General features: G+C 39.4%; 1 protein-coding gene across 5 annotated transcripts in view; it reads right to left on the reverse strand.

Moving 5' to 3' along the window:
* The window catches only part of MAP9 (microtubule associated protein 9), a 169856-nt gene that overhangs the window by 77365 nt on the left and 75564 nt on the right, over positions 1-16927 (reverse strand). For all 5 annotated transcript variants that reach the window (XM_069243068.1, XM_069243059.1, XM_069243083.1 and 2 more), the window contains 2 exons: positions 11461-11534; positions 2265-2439 (listed from right to left, as the gene is read on the reverse strand). In XM_069243068.1, coding sequence (XP_069099169.1) covers positions 2265-2439; positions 11461-11534 — 249 coding nt within the window. The remainder of the gene's footprint in view (positions 1-2264; positions 2440-11460; positions 11535-16927) is intronic.

The following is a 16927-nucleotide window of genomic DNA, read 5'->3' on the forward strand; positions in this document are numbered from 1 at the left end:
CAGACCCACCAAAGTGCCAGAAAGTTGGCTGGCCTCCTGTTTTGAGCTACAAGGACATAACAAGCTCAAGAGACCTTGTCCTGCATCTGCTCAGACTCAAATGAACCTGCAAGGGTCTTATTGCTGGCCTTTGCTGGAATGAGTCCTGACCCCCAAGAGATGCCCCGCAGGGCCTGGACCCTTGGCTGGCTTTGGAGTAGTCTCCTCCAGGGCTAACTGTGAGTTCTCCCAGACCCTGCGCCGCTTGGCATAAAAGGTGTCAAGCTTAAATTAGAGGCAATGTGTAAAGTATTTAAACAGCACTTGGAACAGAAATAAAGTGGAAATGCAACATAAGAAAAATCCCACATCAATTAAGAAAAACAGAGTAAACTTTAATACGTTTTTTGAGACCCAAACAACAAAAATCTATAAAGTGGAACCGGAGATGTGCAATTTAAAAGATTTAATGTAACTGTAGCTCAGAACAGGAGGTCAGCCGCGTGACTTCTGGAGACACGACAGCCTGGGATGAAGGGTGCAGACCCAATCTTCCTTCTCAGCAAGTAAGGCAGCAGGTAGCTTGGCAGTAGAGTAGCAAGGCAGCAGACAAACATTCCTTCTGACAGCAGAGAAGCACAGCAGTCCTTCTTCTGTAGTAGCCACAGGTCCAAAGGTGTACTTACGAGTTGGGTCTGAGGGGCTAATATTTATACTTGGTGCTAACTTGGAAGTAGGAGAAGCCTCTGGAGGTTTCCGCTTCCTGGAGATGTTTGAAATTTCCTGCCTCCCAGCTCTGCCCCCATCTTGTCTGGGGCCTCCCCCTCATCACGTCAGAGATGGTCCATCCTGCCAACACCTATCCCCCCTTTGTCTCACTGTCTTGGAGCAATACTCAGTCATGTGACCCAAGAAACAGGCTGCAGGCACCAAATGGTTGGGACAAGAAAATGCAAACTTTCTAAAAGTGGTATTTTCAGAATTGTGACTTAGAATTCGACTTTACCATTATAGCTGGATTCAAATTATAATTCTTTAGAAACCAAACTAGATATTCCTAACTGCTCCCAATTGAAAGATATATCTTATTAAATCTAATAATGTAACCTAATGTTATGAGAGAGGTAGGCCGCGCAGTAGTGAAAAATAAATTACATCGTTTTTCACTATCAGGACATGTAAAACTTAAAAGTACATGTCCTACTTTTTACCTACCGTGCACCCTTACCTCTGGCTGTACAGGGCCTACCTTAGCAGTGACGTACGTAGCAAAAAAGAAGGTTTAGGCCTGATAAAATTATTATTTTGCCAGGTCGAAATGGCTATTAAAACTGCACACATAGGCTGCAATGACAGGCCTGAGATGATTTAGAAGGCTAGGTTAGTGGGTGGCACAATGAGGAATGCAGGCCACTAGTAGCGTTTCATTTACAGGCCCTAGGTATAGGTTATACCACTTTACTAGGGACTTACAAGTAAATTAAATATGCTAATTGGTGCAAGCCACTTTTACCATGCTTAAAAGAGAAAGCAAAAACACTTTAGCACTGGTTAGCAGTCATAAAGTGTGCAGAGTCCTAAAAGCCAGCAAAAACAGGTTCAGAAAAAAGGAGGGTGAAGGCAAACATTTTAGGGGGTGACCCTGCAGAAAGGGCCAATTTTAAAACAAAAGCACTTATGCATTTTGTGCATCAATGAGTGTTCTTATATCTGGACCAGAATACTTAAAATAAAGAAAAAACAAAAACATCCACCTACTTGCCTAACAGGATTCACTGTGAAAATACGCAGATACATTTAAAATAATAATCTGATATGGACCCAAAACAAAAAGCCAAAAGATGCTCTCTAACAACAGAAGAAAAAATGATCAAGTTTTAAAAGAAGGCATATAGATGAAAAATGCAGCAAAAAGCACTGCAAATCCTCAACAATAGCTTTAACAATATTTACATGTTTTGACTTTTTTTTATTTTTTTATCAAGAAGGCATGCTTTAACTAGAGCTGAAGTGATACCAACACATTCCATCAAAAAAACAGAACACTGCATGAACAGCAAACATATTTGGGATGGGCAACTAACGCCTAAATAATGGGTAATGTAAAACTTTGACTGAATGTGTTAGAATACCATTTTAGGGCAGGAAAACTTGTTACATAAATAAGTACATGGGGCATCATTTGGCGAATGAGTCTTGTGCACTTTTGAATATTACTACATCTCTGTGCATCTATTTGTGTCATGTTTAATTCTCTTCTTCCAAAGAGTAAATGATAAGTGTACCTGATAGACAGCTGCTCGTAAAGTGTCTGCTCCTTCAGGATCGGAAGGACTTTTCAGTAACTGTTTGTTATCCAAAACTGTTAATGTACCCAGATATCGAGATTTTGCTGTTTTATATGTGCTATTTGTCACTGAGGAATTCTTCTTGGTATGCTGTAATGTAGCATCTAGGTACCTGTAAAACAGCAAAACAATAATCTGAAAAACTGGAGCACATTTACAGAGAATGACAGAAACGGTGAGACAAACATCACAAATAATGCCTATTTTGAATCTAAAAGCTTAGCTCATTTCATTTAAAGGCTATAGTTATAGGAAAAAATGTCAGCCATTTCTGAACATTGTGTACATTGTTTCATTGATATTCAACTGTTTTTAGGACTAGTTTGAGACAGCAGCTGATTGTCACGCTTAGAGTCTGGTTTAGAGTTTGGCAGACAGGCACACTGTCACAAATATGATGAATATCCCATTCGCCTTAATACAAGTGCCACAGGATATAACGCATGCAACGTTTTTGACAGAGTGGCCCATCCAACGATATCATCTGTTCCTGTCCAGCAATATCAGATCCTTAGTGTTAACAATGGAGTTGGATTTAGCTCAACCCCCTTTGAACACTGGCCTATTTGGATCAGCATCCTTCCCCATTTGCTTAAGAAACTGTCAGTCATACTACAGAACAGCCCAAAGTAGGAACTTTCTTTCCTTATTTGGTAGTGTCTCTTTGGTGTACCATTCCACACCCTACACTTATACTGCAAAGCATGATGGACTATTTTATATTTACAAAGTATACCTGATCATCATGCTTTTTGTCACATTCAAGTCTTTATCTCATACCACACCCCACAATGCCAATAACACCTACATCACCATCACCAATATCACACCACTAAATAATAATCATAATATCACCCTAAAACCGCACCACTGTTGGGAATACAGCCACCACAAACATTACACGACCCCCAATAATATACAACCAGCAATTCTATCACAATTCATATCACAAACACCACAGATACCACTAGGGCCAGTACTAACACAAATAACACTGCCATCAAAACCACACCACCATAAATATTGACATACTGGACATTACAATTGTCCATTGAATATTTTCTAAAACAAAGAAACATCAAGGAAAAAAAATCTGAAATGTTATAAGAAATGGTATCATTGTGTCTTCATAATAACATTTGTTTATTTTATCATCAAATTTACAAACAGATACGAGGGACAGCCATAGGAATTTCTCTTTCCCCCAGTTATGCCAACCTTCCTATGGGCTGGTGGGAGAGGGAATATGCATGGCAGGAGGATCATCAGGAACATCTCAATAAAGTAATCATATAGCTGCGGTATATTGATGATCTATTCATAATTTTGGATAGAACAAAAGAGGAATTCAGCATATATTTTGAATTGCTGAATCATAATGAACATGGATTAAATTTCACTTATAACATCAGTGAGAATCAAATCTAAATTTTAGACATTAAAGTCTATTTACTGGACAATCAGCTTCACACAACCATGTTTAGGAAAACAGCTACAAACAGTATCCTACATGGAACAAGCTTTCATCCTAAACCCTTATTAATGAGTATTCCATTTGGAGAATTTTTGCGTACTAGACACAATTGCTCTAGTGATGAAGAGATGGAAACACAATTTGCAGATGTGAAACAAAGATTTATTCATAGAGGTTATCCACAATTACATATTGAATTAGGTGCTACTCGGGCCAGACTAAAAACTCAACAAGAAGTTCTGATAGAGAAGTCATTGCAAACTAACAAAGATCAAAATGATAGTCCACGTCTCATACTTACTAACAACAAAGAGAGCAAAGATATTATAAACATTTTAAATAAACATTGGAAAATATTGAGAAATTATTAAGATATTGTAAAAATTGTTGGTGTAAGGCCTCTAGTAACCTATAGGAAATCACGTTCACTCAAAGCGTGTACATTGCCATTAACCAGCACCCATCAAAACTAATTGGTTGAATAATGAAATGGATGGCTTCTACAAATGCAATAAATGTAAAGTCTGTCGAAGAGCCAAAAATGTAAGGACCCTTAAGGACCATAATGGGAAAGAGATCCAGATCACGCAAAGAATCACTGGCAGTAGCCAATATGTTGTATATTTGACTGAATGCAAATGTGGCTTATGGTACAAGAAATTTGGAACACGTAAGAGCTATACAACATAGAGATCTGAATTATGCAGTTGCAAAACATCTGGCAATGGAACATACTAATGAATGGAAAAGTATCAGATTCTTTGGTATGGCGATGGTAAAGCAAGATACACGAGGTGGAGATAGAACTTTGAAAGTAAGACAGTTGGAGAGTAAATACACTATTCAATTACAGACCAAGACACCTGGGGGACTGAATGCTGATGAAGAGCTTTTTGTTCATTTAATTGATTCTTAGTGCAAAAATAGTTTGAAAATGACACTAATTGGTATGAGTTATTGATTTTCATGATAATGATTTATAACAAAGATAATAGAACAAGTGCAAGGAAATATATACAAAATGAAAAGAATGAAAACATATACAGAAGATATTATGTGAAGAGAATTATATATGTATTGGTTAAAAATGATATAAATTAGGATGATTATGAATTAATCTCAAAAGAATAGTATTAATATGTTTATAGCACTAAATCTCTAAGGTATAAACAATTTTATGTTTGCCTATTTGTTAATTCCATATGAAAACACATTACAAGGTTGTCTATCATAACATTTGTATTATTATTTTTTATTTTTTTATTTTTTTATTTTATCCGGTTTAAGGATTTAATGGGAAGTAGAAAATGATATATATATGTTATTCAACCTTGTTATGGTGATTCAGTTTGAAATATAAATTGATTTATTATATTTATTTATGTCTACGTTTTTAACTCATGAGTTTGTTTTAGTGTTTATTTGAAACTTCGTTATCCAGAATGCTTCATTACAAGCTTCCTGGATTGTTTGTATGTAAGGAAAAATGGTGAAGGGACTCACTACCGTGATTAAAACTCCAGGCGATTTGAAACACATTGGTGGCTGTGCAATTCAAATAAAGGATTGATAATTGGACTTTGTGGAGTGCTGTGAAATTCCTTTGGTTAATCATATATAATATATATATATATATATATATATATATATATATATATATATATATATATATATATAAAAAGTCACTCTCTCCAAAGTCTCACTATGCCATAAACGTCTTGCTTATCATTGGTTTTGTGACAAATACTCGATTCAAACTTGGTGTTGTATATGGACCACTCTAGGAGTTTTTTTTACTCATCATATGGCTATCAACGATGATCACTATTACTACTAAATGGACACTATGTTCCAGAACAAACAATTGCACAACTTGTGGTTCTTGAACTGCAGCTGCATCTTTCATCTCACAGAGCTCAAATAAATCTGAAAACATCACAGCTTATTCTGTGCCAGAGGGCATAGCTTGGGAAAAGGTTCCTTATCAAATTATGGGACCTAATGAGACATTAAAATTAACATATGTTTTGAAAGATTCAATGAATGATGTGATTATGATGTGGTTATTCTTGGTTCTGTTTCAGATGACTGGGACACAGAGACTGTAAAACGAATGATGTCTGATCCTTATGTGAGTTTGGTTAATTATAAATAGAGAAATTGTCATCCTCACTATGTACACCATTACGTACATAAAACTAGCTATCCTAAGGAATGATGAAATAACAAACAAAGGGAGCATTGTGAAGCTCCACTTCCTATTCGTCATCCTAATAGGCATCCAATTTTTTTCAAGAAATATATTTACAGAGTGCTGATAAGTCACATCCTTCAGCTTTCTACTTTTTATAAAGTCCCCGACGACTTCAAACAAATCTAATCACCACTAATAACCTGATTTCTTCAAATGAATTAATTCAGAACCTGGCTATCAAAGGATATGAGTATGAGAAAATCATTTGGGGATCACATTTTTGGCAGATTCAAGGCAAATAAGTTTTATTTCGAGCCTGTATTATACCCAAGTAAATTATTCTTCTGAACAAAATGATTAGGGAGATGCCATGTCTGGGATATGGTACCACAAAAATCCCTCTATACCGAAGGTTAACTTTACCACGGGTAATAATTGACAATCACAAGTGAACATTTCCTATTAAGATGCAAATGAAATAATCCAGTCGCCACTAGGTAGTTATAGTTATGACCATGTTTTCATAGATAAAGTGTTTTTTGACTTGCCAATATCTCTGGCACAGTTTGACAAACCTTAATGAAATTTCTGGAAAAAAAGTGCTCCGGTGATTGTCATTGCACACAGAAAGTTTTGGAGTGATCCGTCAAGCAGGTGCCGAAAATAAAAAAAAGGGGGGGGCGTCACAAAAGTTGTTTTTCCCATGTTAATTCCCATAGGATCTTTAGATACAACTACAGCTCGAACCACTGGACGGAATTACACCAAATTTGGGAGAAAGCTAGTTTTCAGTATGCATATTGTGCTTTTGCCTATTTGGTGTAAATCTGTTAAGTAGTTTTGGAGATATTAAAGGGAAATTAAATTTGTATATCTCTGGCTGTGACGACTTTGCAAAAAAGAAACTTGTGCAGGGAAATGCACAGCTGTGATTGACTGCCAACACTTCAAACCAGGAAGTGTTGGCAGCCATCTAAAGACTCAGCTTCATCCGAGTCGCACTAAAAATGTAAAAAATAAAAATAAAATAAATAAACAAGGGGCCCAGGTAGAGTCACCCTGACCCCTTATCTCTGGCTCTAAGAGCTAAAAAGCTTTTATTTTTTTTTAAATGTTGCTGCGAATTGCGGCAGATCCGGTGAAAAAACAAGTGAAGGCTCCCGCGCTTGTCTTCTACAGAGCCCCTGGGTTGGCCACGTCCCAGGAGTATTGATTTATATATGCGGGGGGGACTGCGCCCCCAGCCTCGACAACCGCAACCTCCCCAGGTCTTTGGTCAAAATTAATGCAGGTGGACCGTTTGGCACCCCGCAGCTCCAGGTACCGCCACCTCCCTGGGGCACTAAAGAAACATGATGCAGGGGGCAGATAGTCTTCCCCCCCCCCTCCGGCAGCCCCGGGGACAGCCACCTCCCTAGGGCACTAAAAGAATGTGTTGCGGGGGCTGCATAGACCCTCGCAACCCTGGGGTCCACTAACTGCCTGAGGGGCCACGTGTCCCCCTGCAGCCCCAGGGACCACCACCACCCTGGAGCATTGCAGAAATTGTGTGTGGGGGGCTATTTGCCACCCCAGGTCCAATGTTAAAAAAAGAAAAGGTGATCAGTTTTGTGAGGGCAGATATTCTGACATAAATAATGATCTTTTATGTAATCATACTGATGTACTAATATAAGAAATACTTTCAATGAAAAAATAGATGTTAACATGAAAGGCCTGCACATGTTTTATAATATATTAACATTGTGATGAGGAAATATTCTGTCTCTTTAAGAGCATGTTCTCTGCAAAAATAAATGCTGAAATAATACGAGCATTTCTTGTGTTTCTGCTGTGTCTGTAGCAGAGCAAGGCCACAGCTAATGTTGAATGTCTGCCAAAGCACTGAAAACTGCAAAGTTAGTAGAATTATTTCATGTCCGTTGTATAACACATTCTTTGTTTGAATCTCAAACTTGTTTAAAACTTTTATTAATTAAATGTATTTCTTTCGATATGAGTATTTCTTGTTCTCTGCTGAGCCTGAGGCTGAGCAAGGCCACAGCGTGTAGTTATCTGTCTGCCAAGCTAAGCTAAGGTATCAAAATACATGAGATCATCTCCGTAGAAATACAAACTTCTTTTGTTTGAATCATGAGTTTATTCTGTGTTCGTACTAATGGAATGTGTTTCTCTCAAGGGAAAGAATTGATCTGAAAATGCTCTACTTCTTTGTAACTATCGTCCGGCAGCAGTGTATTCTGGAGTGGCTGAACAAAGGCCTCTACTGAACCGTTCGGAAGTGTGCTTCAGATGCAACAATTAATATCGTTTGGGCTTACGCAAAAGGGAGAGGCAGCAAATACAAAGCATTTAAACTAATATTATGATACTTTAAATGTAATTCTGATGAGTTGATGTTTTATGATTGGATGATCTCTTTCCATATGAAGTTTTTAGCCAATGGCAAAAGTTTAGCAACTTTAATTTAATGTTTGAGAAACATACATTTGGGGTTCATTGATTCCTGGTTTCCTGAGACTTCACTTCTCATTCTTTTGATCGGTCACTGACATTTTGTGCTTTGCCACTCAGTCTAATGACATTCTGGTATTTTATTATTTTGTGTTATTTCCCATGCTCCATGCAATGATGTTGGTGCTTACTTTAGCGCTCAATGCTTATAGTCTGTAGCGCTTTGCTGTCTGCCTTAGATAATTAACTTGATGGTTCGGAAAACTCAGAGTCCAAATTCTGAACTGTCATCCCTTCCCTGCCCCCTATCCTGATGGTGATGCTGCTGTCTCCCTGATGAAGGTATAACCTGATTGCTGATTATCTTAAGGAGAGGTAAATGTATGAATTATGTGTATTGGTATTTGTCTTTTGCTTTTCAGGTACCAACTGCTACTGTTTTGATACTGCTGCTGTTCTGATAGCGCCATAGCCAGATATTTTCTAAATTAATGCTAGTAAAACGTTTGCATGAAGCCCAACATGCTTATGCTAATCTGAAGTGTTAGTGAGGTGTTTCCTCTATACCAATGATTTGACACCGGTTTTTTTCTGAACCAAATGTATTTTATCTCTCTTGTTAAAAAAATGTATGTTCTTGATTAGTGTTCTAACCATCGGGTTTATTGTTTTATTTGCTCTGTTTAAACTAAGATTCATCAGACCAATTTGAAAGTCTGTGATGCTCCTTCACTTGTACCATTTGGGGTTGAGAATAATTTTCATGACCTCAGCATTGTTAATATAGGGAAAAAAACATTTTAAATGATATTAATAGGTGTGTTTTTTTGTGGCCAAATTGGTCATGGTGTGTTCTTTGCTGACTCGTTGGTGATTGTTATTATTTAATACTGTTGTGTTACATGACATACAATCTATATATAATTTACACAAGTCAAAAGATTAATCGACCTTAAAGCAGCATGCAACCACTTACTATGATGAAACAGATAAGCCACGGGCACGCTAACAGTTTCGGACACCCAAAGCCCCAGGGATCCTAACCTCTGGGGGGCTATTTTAGTTGGAGGAGAGCTGCGCGGCCCTCCTCGAGGAGCCACTGATGGCCCTGGGGACCGCCACCCCCCACGGCCGGCTCGTACTATGTCCTGGTGTGCCCACCCCCGAAACATAGCTCTTTGCTGTGGCTTTGCTGCAACTTTGACAGCTGCAGCCAAGCCACATCAAACACTCTGCTTGCAGCGAGGAGTGGTTTCCTCTGTCTCCTCCCCAGCAAAGATGCAGGCATGGAGACAGAGAAAACTGCTCTCACAGAGAGGGAGCTCAAGTTATAGTTAGCTTAGGTCGCAAGTTAAGGTTACTGGAAAGAACTCTAACTATAACTGCTGAAATTCTGTGGTTTTGTATGAGTAAAGTTAGAACCTAATTACGTCCCTGTAACTTTTGGCTTTTTTAGTGAAAAAGTATATATATGATATAGTTTGAATATATTATTATCTAAACCAATACTGTGAAAGAATGGATTTTACTATGAATTAGACAAATCTTCAGATTTCTCTCTGCCTGGCTGACGTCACAATTCAGACATACAAGCCAGGGATGAAGCAAAGACTATAAAGCCAGACTTCATTTTAAGTAGGCTGAAGCTCCATTTTCTGAACCAAGACCTACTATTATGCCAAATTTGGTGTAATTCCATCCAGCGGTTCGGGATGCTGTAGTGCTCCAAATCCCAAAGGGAATTAACATTGAAAACACTTTTTTGACCGCCCTCCTTTTCTCGACCCCCGCTTGTTGGATCGCCCCAAAACTTTCCATGCACCAATAGAATCAGTGGCACATTTTTTCCAGGAAATTTTGTGAAGGTTTTTCGAATAGCACCAAAGACATTGGCAGGTCAAAAAAATGCTTTTCCTATGCAAACTAGGTCCTACCTACTGCTGACCGCCAATAAGTAATATATATATATATATATATATATATATGTATATATATATATATATATATATATAATATGCTGGTAGGCCCCATAAGGTAGGTCCTAGTTTGCGTATGAAAAGCAATATATATATATATATATATATATATATTAGTTTAATATATTAGTATAAATACCAATACTGCGAGAGAATGGATTTTCTTAGAAACTAGACAAACCCCCATATATCTCTCTACCTATTTGACATCACAATTCAGACATACAAGCCAGGGATGAAGTAAAGGCTGTAAGGCCCAACTCCATTTTAAGTAGGCTAAAGCTCCATTTGATGTATTTCTGTAGAATCATCAACATGTCTACCATTGACACAGATGTTGTCTATCCTTATCTGTCCAAGACCCTGTGAAAGTGTCAAATTACTCAGATAAAGACATCAACAAGACACCTGATGTGACATCATTTTGGAACATGTGCAATGATATCTCCATTTCACGGTAAAAAAAAAACAAGAGACAAAACTGAGTAGTCTGAATTGTCACATTTTTACCTTATTTGTTTAAACGAATGCATCTAAGACTGCATCTCGATGCTCATTTGTTGTACTAAATATTCCTAAAGTGATGATGGGAACTCCATCTTAGATAGGAAATAGTATAAAAAGACTGCCACTTGAACACTTGTCAGGAAATGTCCTTGGCCCTAGAGTATCATTCAAGATACTGTCAGAGACGGTTTTCACTGCCAGAGATGCTGCTTTTTCTCCCTTTCTAATGAAAGCTGATATTGAGCCGCCAAGTCCAGCAGGAGCTGGTGCTGATGTAGGGCAGGTTTGCCTATCATAGGGAACATGGTCTGTCTGGCTCTTGATAATTACAGCATTTCGCTTGAACTCTTAAGAAAATCTAAACACAAGTTATGCTATTCCATGCTCCCCTAGCATAGTGCATAGAAGTAGGTTTAAGGGTGCTAGGTTTTTCAGATGACATTGTAACCATAGTATGATTTCCTCAAGACCTGTTCACAATGTCCAACCATGACAATAGTTATTTCAATCTATTAACCATGTATTTACCTCGTTGATGGAGAATTCACTCGACCTGAGGTTTCTTCTTTGTTCTTGAAATTCTTTTCCTGGATTACTTTGTGCTTGAACAAATAAGAACAATCGAACATGAATACTAGACAGAGGCTGTGAAAACATAGCATTTTTCAAACTGTATAGTTTTGTTTCACATGTTTATGCCATGTTTACACTAGACATACCACTTTAAATATGTATAAACACTACAACACTAGACATACCACTTTAAATATGTATAAACACTACAACAGAAGTCAGAATTGTACCAGGATAAGGTACTCCACATCTTTTTAATACTGTATATTTAAGGGAAAATTCGAATAAAAAAAAAAGACACTTAAGGCAAACAGATAGAAGCTGCATGTGGCATTGTTTGGAAGTTAATAAACAGATAAATTAAACTCAGGAGAGGACACAAGCAATTAAAAGTGTCAGAGCAAGCTACTAAGTAGAAAACAGGAAGCAGTACGTCTATTCATTAAAAAACTACAAGACTAAAAACTATAAACGTAGTGGTTTCAGAATCTCTCTCTGTATGTTTATTAGAATTCAAAGGAACTAAAACACAATATAAAGTAATGTGTCAGAGCTCAAGACAAAGTAATTGTTTCCCTATTACAGAAATGTCACTAAGTTATTAAAACATTTGTTTGCTTTTGACTGATCGGACTCAGAGATGTTTTGATGTTTATTTCTCTTTTTATTCTTTATTCATTTATTTGGCACAGGAACAAACATATATATATAGTTAATCACAGTGATGTCGGCAATCATAAAGCATCCAAGCAGATATATGTCTTTCCATATGAATCGTGGTCCACCTACAACGTAATACACTGTAATAATCATGCAATCAGTGGTCCCGATTTCCCCAAACAGCCGTTTCCCCTACCCACTTTTAATTGCTTGCAAGATAGCTTCCGTTTCTTAAGTACGACAGAGTAAAAACTCAACCATTTCTCAATATTAAAATGGCGCAGATTAATCCATTCGAAGGGCTATCGATAATCTTGCAATGGTAATTCCATTACAAATACATAAATCATATGGTGGAATTACTGTGACAACAAAGGTAAACAAGCATTTGCAATGCAATAGGTCTCGCATTTGCTTTAGTTAGAGCTATTGGCATTGTAAATTATAACTCGACTTGTCTTTCCACATAACTGCTGTGCATGAAGACCTCTCGTAGAAACCTTCAACAAATGACCTTGTGAAACGGAGTTTACAAGCAGATTGTACTTAATTTTAAAGCACACAATTCATGCCATGCATGGGTGTGACTGCAAGCCGTGTATTATTATGCACCGTACTTTTCCCATCATGGTTTACAAACAGTTACGTACAACACCAATAGGATCGAATGAAAAACACAGCCGAGGAATTCTATTTTCTTCGTTTTTTCATAAAGTCGCGTTTTGCTCTTCGAAACAGGGCCAAACAAAGCCTGGGTGTGATGTTTGAAAGGTGCACGAACAGTTTACATAAACTGAAGCATTTCAGTAGTTAAAATGTTACCACTTTTACTGTTGTAATAGAGAAAGTTAATGCATCTGCCAAGGACATTAATGTGGAGATTTATTAACAAATTGAATACACTACTGTGTCACACTTCTGCTGAGACTGAGGTGTGTAGATGGAGAAATATAAAGCTACAGCCAGTCAGATTTGTTTCCTGTACACGCCAGTACCTGGCACTCAATAGATATTCATGTACATTCTCGTATTTAGTGAAGAAAATAACAGAATGTCGACAGTGTGGATGGAATAATAGCCATTTCCTGGCAGCAGGGTAATTTAAAAAAGATTATGTTACAGGCACAAAGAAGGCAATAAATACATTAATTGCAATATTGAAGACTTTCTTACAAGAAAGGTAGAGCTATTGGCATTGTAACGCCACTTGTCAGGTGTACAGGCCTTCTAGACATGGGGCTTCCTCACCTGACTTGTACACTTTTCAGGACTGAACACAGTGCACATTTTTACAAAGCGCTTCCCATTTTCAATGTCCCACGGGACTTTAGAGTTTGTCATTTTCTTCAATGTAGTCAGTTTTAGAGCTTGTGTGCCCAGGCCAGCTGCCCTGCACATATGTTGATTTGTACATCTCTGGTGCGGCGCAGGGGAAACACGCTAGCAATGCGTGGGTAGTGACAGAAAGTTTTCAAGTAAGGCATATTTCAAAGAATTGTTAGCAGATATGAGCCGCTTTGGGGTTCGAGATGCAAAGGGAGAAAATATTAAGGGGTGACGTGTTAGTATGTCAAAACAGACATGAAGAGCATGCAAGTGCAGAAATAGAGGGGCAAATATTACAGGCTGGCACAAAATCCTGACAGTGCAGCCGGCCAGAACACTAAAGAGTCTTGAAATTCATTGACGGCCAGTCACCCAACCCTCCCCTCTGCTAACAAACCTCTCCAGCAAGCATTAAGAAGGGGAAGGGATGTTGTCAAAATCAGTGAGGATCTGTAATACACATGCCACACACAAAAGATAAACAAGAAGAAAAAAAAATACAGCGTGATGTAAAATGCAGCACAATAGCACTGAAATTGAAAAAGAAAAACTGAGCACTATTGCGCTATGTAAACCCCAGCATGATCGCGCTGCGTGGAAAATAAAAATATAAAGTAGCCTGAAAACATCAAGCCTCAAATGGTTTCAGTAGTTTACTGGTGCTGTGCAGGTGGGCTAAACACCAGAAAAGGCATGATGTATGCATGCCTTTCACAAATGAAACATGCAGATTTTAAAAGGCAAGCCCACGAACCAATGAAAGTGACTGACGTGACCTGGGCGTGGTTCCAAGCCCAAAGAGAGATTACAGCATGGGACGGAGCGCTTTGCGCTCGCCCATAAAAAGATCATTTTAGTTGTTAGCATAATGTCGTGCTTTAATAACTCAGGAATTGAAGGGGATATTTTAGCACCGAATTCTATCATGCAACTGTAATTTACGAACATGTGTATTTCATTAGCATTTTCTGCGTTACTCCTAAAGCACCCTCAACTCTCAACAAAATTTTATTTATTAAGCTTCTGAAGTGTATACTATGTTGATTGTAATAACTTAAATTGTTGTATTCAGAGATTGGCTGATCTAAATGCATCATATCCTGTAGGATAGATTTTATGTCACTGTAGGAGGTTGTCTCTCTATGTAGTGCACAACAATGATGTGCATTGTGCAAACAGGCTGAGCAACCCCCACCTTGGTTTACAGAGGTAAAAACTAGACCACCTAATGCTCTAATTTTTGTGGTAGCTCGGTGGAGCACTAATGCAAAGCTTGGAGAAGTGCTAAGCATTTGTTGTACTCAGAGTACCAATAAACATGGACAAAAACTCAAAAGAATAACGCAAGACCAATTCACAAAAATACTTCAGATTTTTATAACATTTTTAAGACCAAGATCATCAAAATCGGGTAAGTACTTTTTTTAATTATGATTTTTCAAAGTTTAGCAAAAATAGTTTTATTGTGCATGATTATGAGCCATAGGAATCAATGGAAGACAACTTTAAAAATGCATATAAAAAAATTAGGCAATGTGTTTACCAATGTCTCCTTCTGTTTTTAAGTCGTGGTCATTGAGGGGTCCTGTGGGTGAGCCGGAGAAGTTTGGGAGGTTCCCAGTTCAAGCAGGCGCAGCTGCTGAAAGTCTTGAAGCTAGATCAGGACAGGCGAGGGGGGGCACTTGTAAATGCACTGCACAGGCAGTCCAGTGGGTCCCCTTGGAATGTAGAGGCTGAAAGGGGTAGGGGACCCATAGAGCACAGCTGGTTCTCCGATGCAAGGGCCAGGGAGGCCAAGTGCAGTGCAGATAGGCCAGCCAAGAGCTGTGCGCAAGGGTGCCCATGGAACCAGGAGGTGGGTCACTTGGTGGGTGGTTTGCAGGGCAGCAGGGCTACTTTTGGGGGGGTGGTTCTTCGGTGTCCTGAAGTCACTTGACTGGTGCTTGCTTCTGGTCCTCGAAGAGTCCAGAGTGGGCTTTTATTATGGGTGTCCGACGTTGGGGGGTACAGTACCACTGGCTATTGTACGGTTCAGCCACTGGAGGTTGGAGTGCCACCAAATGTGGCACACTTGCAGGGTTTTTCCTCCAGGTCCGTTGGGTGAAATTTGGTGCGGCTGCTGTGTCTGGTTATGGTCAGTGAACTGGGCTTCACCGGTTTCTGCTTCTTGCTTGCAGGGGGTGATGCATTCACTTTGGAGGAGGTCCTTTGGTAATTGTTTAGAAAGATAGAGGTCCTCTAGGTTTCTTAGAGTCCGTCCGATGTCCAGTCAACCACTCAGCAGCAACTGTCAGGTCCTGGTTGCAGCAGAAAGGGTTCCGCCCCTTTTTCTTCTTGCACTTCTTGAACTTCTTTTCTCAAGCTGTGGGTCTTCTTTGTTGCTGGCCTTGTGTCCGTCTAATCTAATCTGCAGGTCTAGGGATGCCCACTAATAACTGCATTTAGGGGAGTACCTAGCAGTGGCTAATGTGGCAACTACCTTAGGGTGGCTACACCCACTATGTGACCACTTCTGGTGGGCAGAGGTCACATCCTTATCCCTGATTGGCTATTTTCTTACCAGACAAGATAAAGGAAAAAGAAATAGAGAGGGTACCTCTCTTGCAACATGTTTGGGGTTGTGTAGGTTTTGGGTGGCCACTCCTCCTGGTCTTTGTGCATTTTCCCACTGCTGCTCCTGCCAAACGTCGGGATTTTCAACAGGGGCAGCCATATGCTGCTAGCAGCAGGGCTTGGGGTCGATTTTCAAGGGTGACAAGCCCTTTGAAGTTCACAGGTGGGGCAGTGCACATTCCTGGAGAAGGAGGAGTAACACTTCTGCCCAGGAAGGGCTTTGTTTTCTGGTCCCAGAGGGCAAAGACCCTCACCCGAAGGATTCAGAATCTTGTCTGGTGGTGGCAGGCTGGTTAGGACTGGCCAGCAACCATGCCAGGGTTAGTTAGCTTTTGCAGGGGTCACCTCTAAGGTGGCCCCTGGGTACAATGTGCAATAAATCCAGTACTGGTACCAGTTTGGATTTATTGTTCTGTGTTGTTTGATACCAAACAACCCAGGGTTCAGAGTGGCCCTCATGTAGCTGTGAAACCCATACTGACCAGTGTGCAGCACGTGCATTTAAAATAGCTGCTCCATACACTTACTAAGTCCCAGGTTTGTCAAGAACACGGTAGGGGCATATTGCTCATGCAGTATAGTGCACCCTGCCTTAGGGCTGGAAGGCCTGCAAGAGGGGTGGCTTACCTATATTGCATGCAGTTAGTAGTGGACAGGTCACACAGGCTGTGTGCCATGTCATGTTTGCATTTTAGGATTGCTCCAGGACACTCAGCCTGCAATGGCAGTGCTGAGTGTACTTGGATGCAAGGTCCATGAGGGTGGCGCAATCTATACTGCTGCCCTTAGGGGCCTACCTCTAGTGCCCCATGCTTTGGTTCCC

This window comes from Pleurodeles waltl, chromosome 1_2 (assembly GCF_031143425.1).
Source record: "Pleurodeles waltl isolate 20211129_DDA chromosome 1_2, aPleWal1.hap1.20221129, whole genome shotgun sequence".
Lineage (NCBI taxonomy): Eukaryota > Metazoa > Chordata > Amphibia > Caudata > Salamandridae > Pleurodeles > Pleurodeles waltl.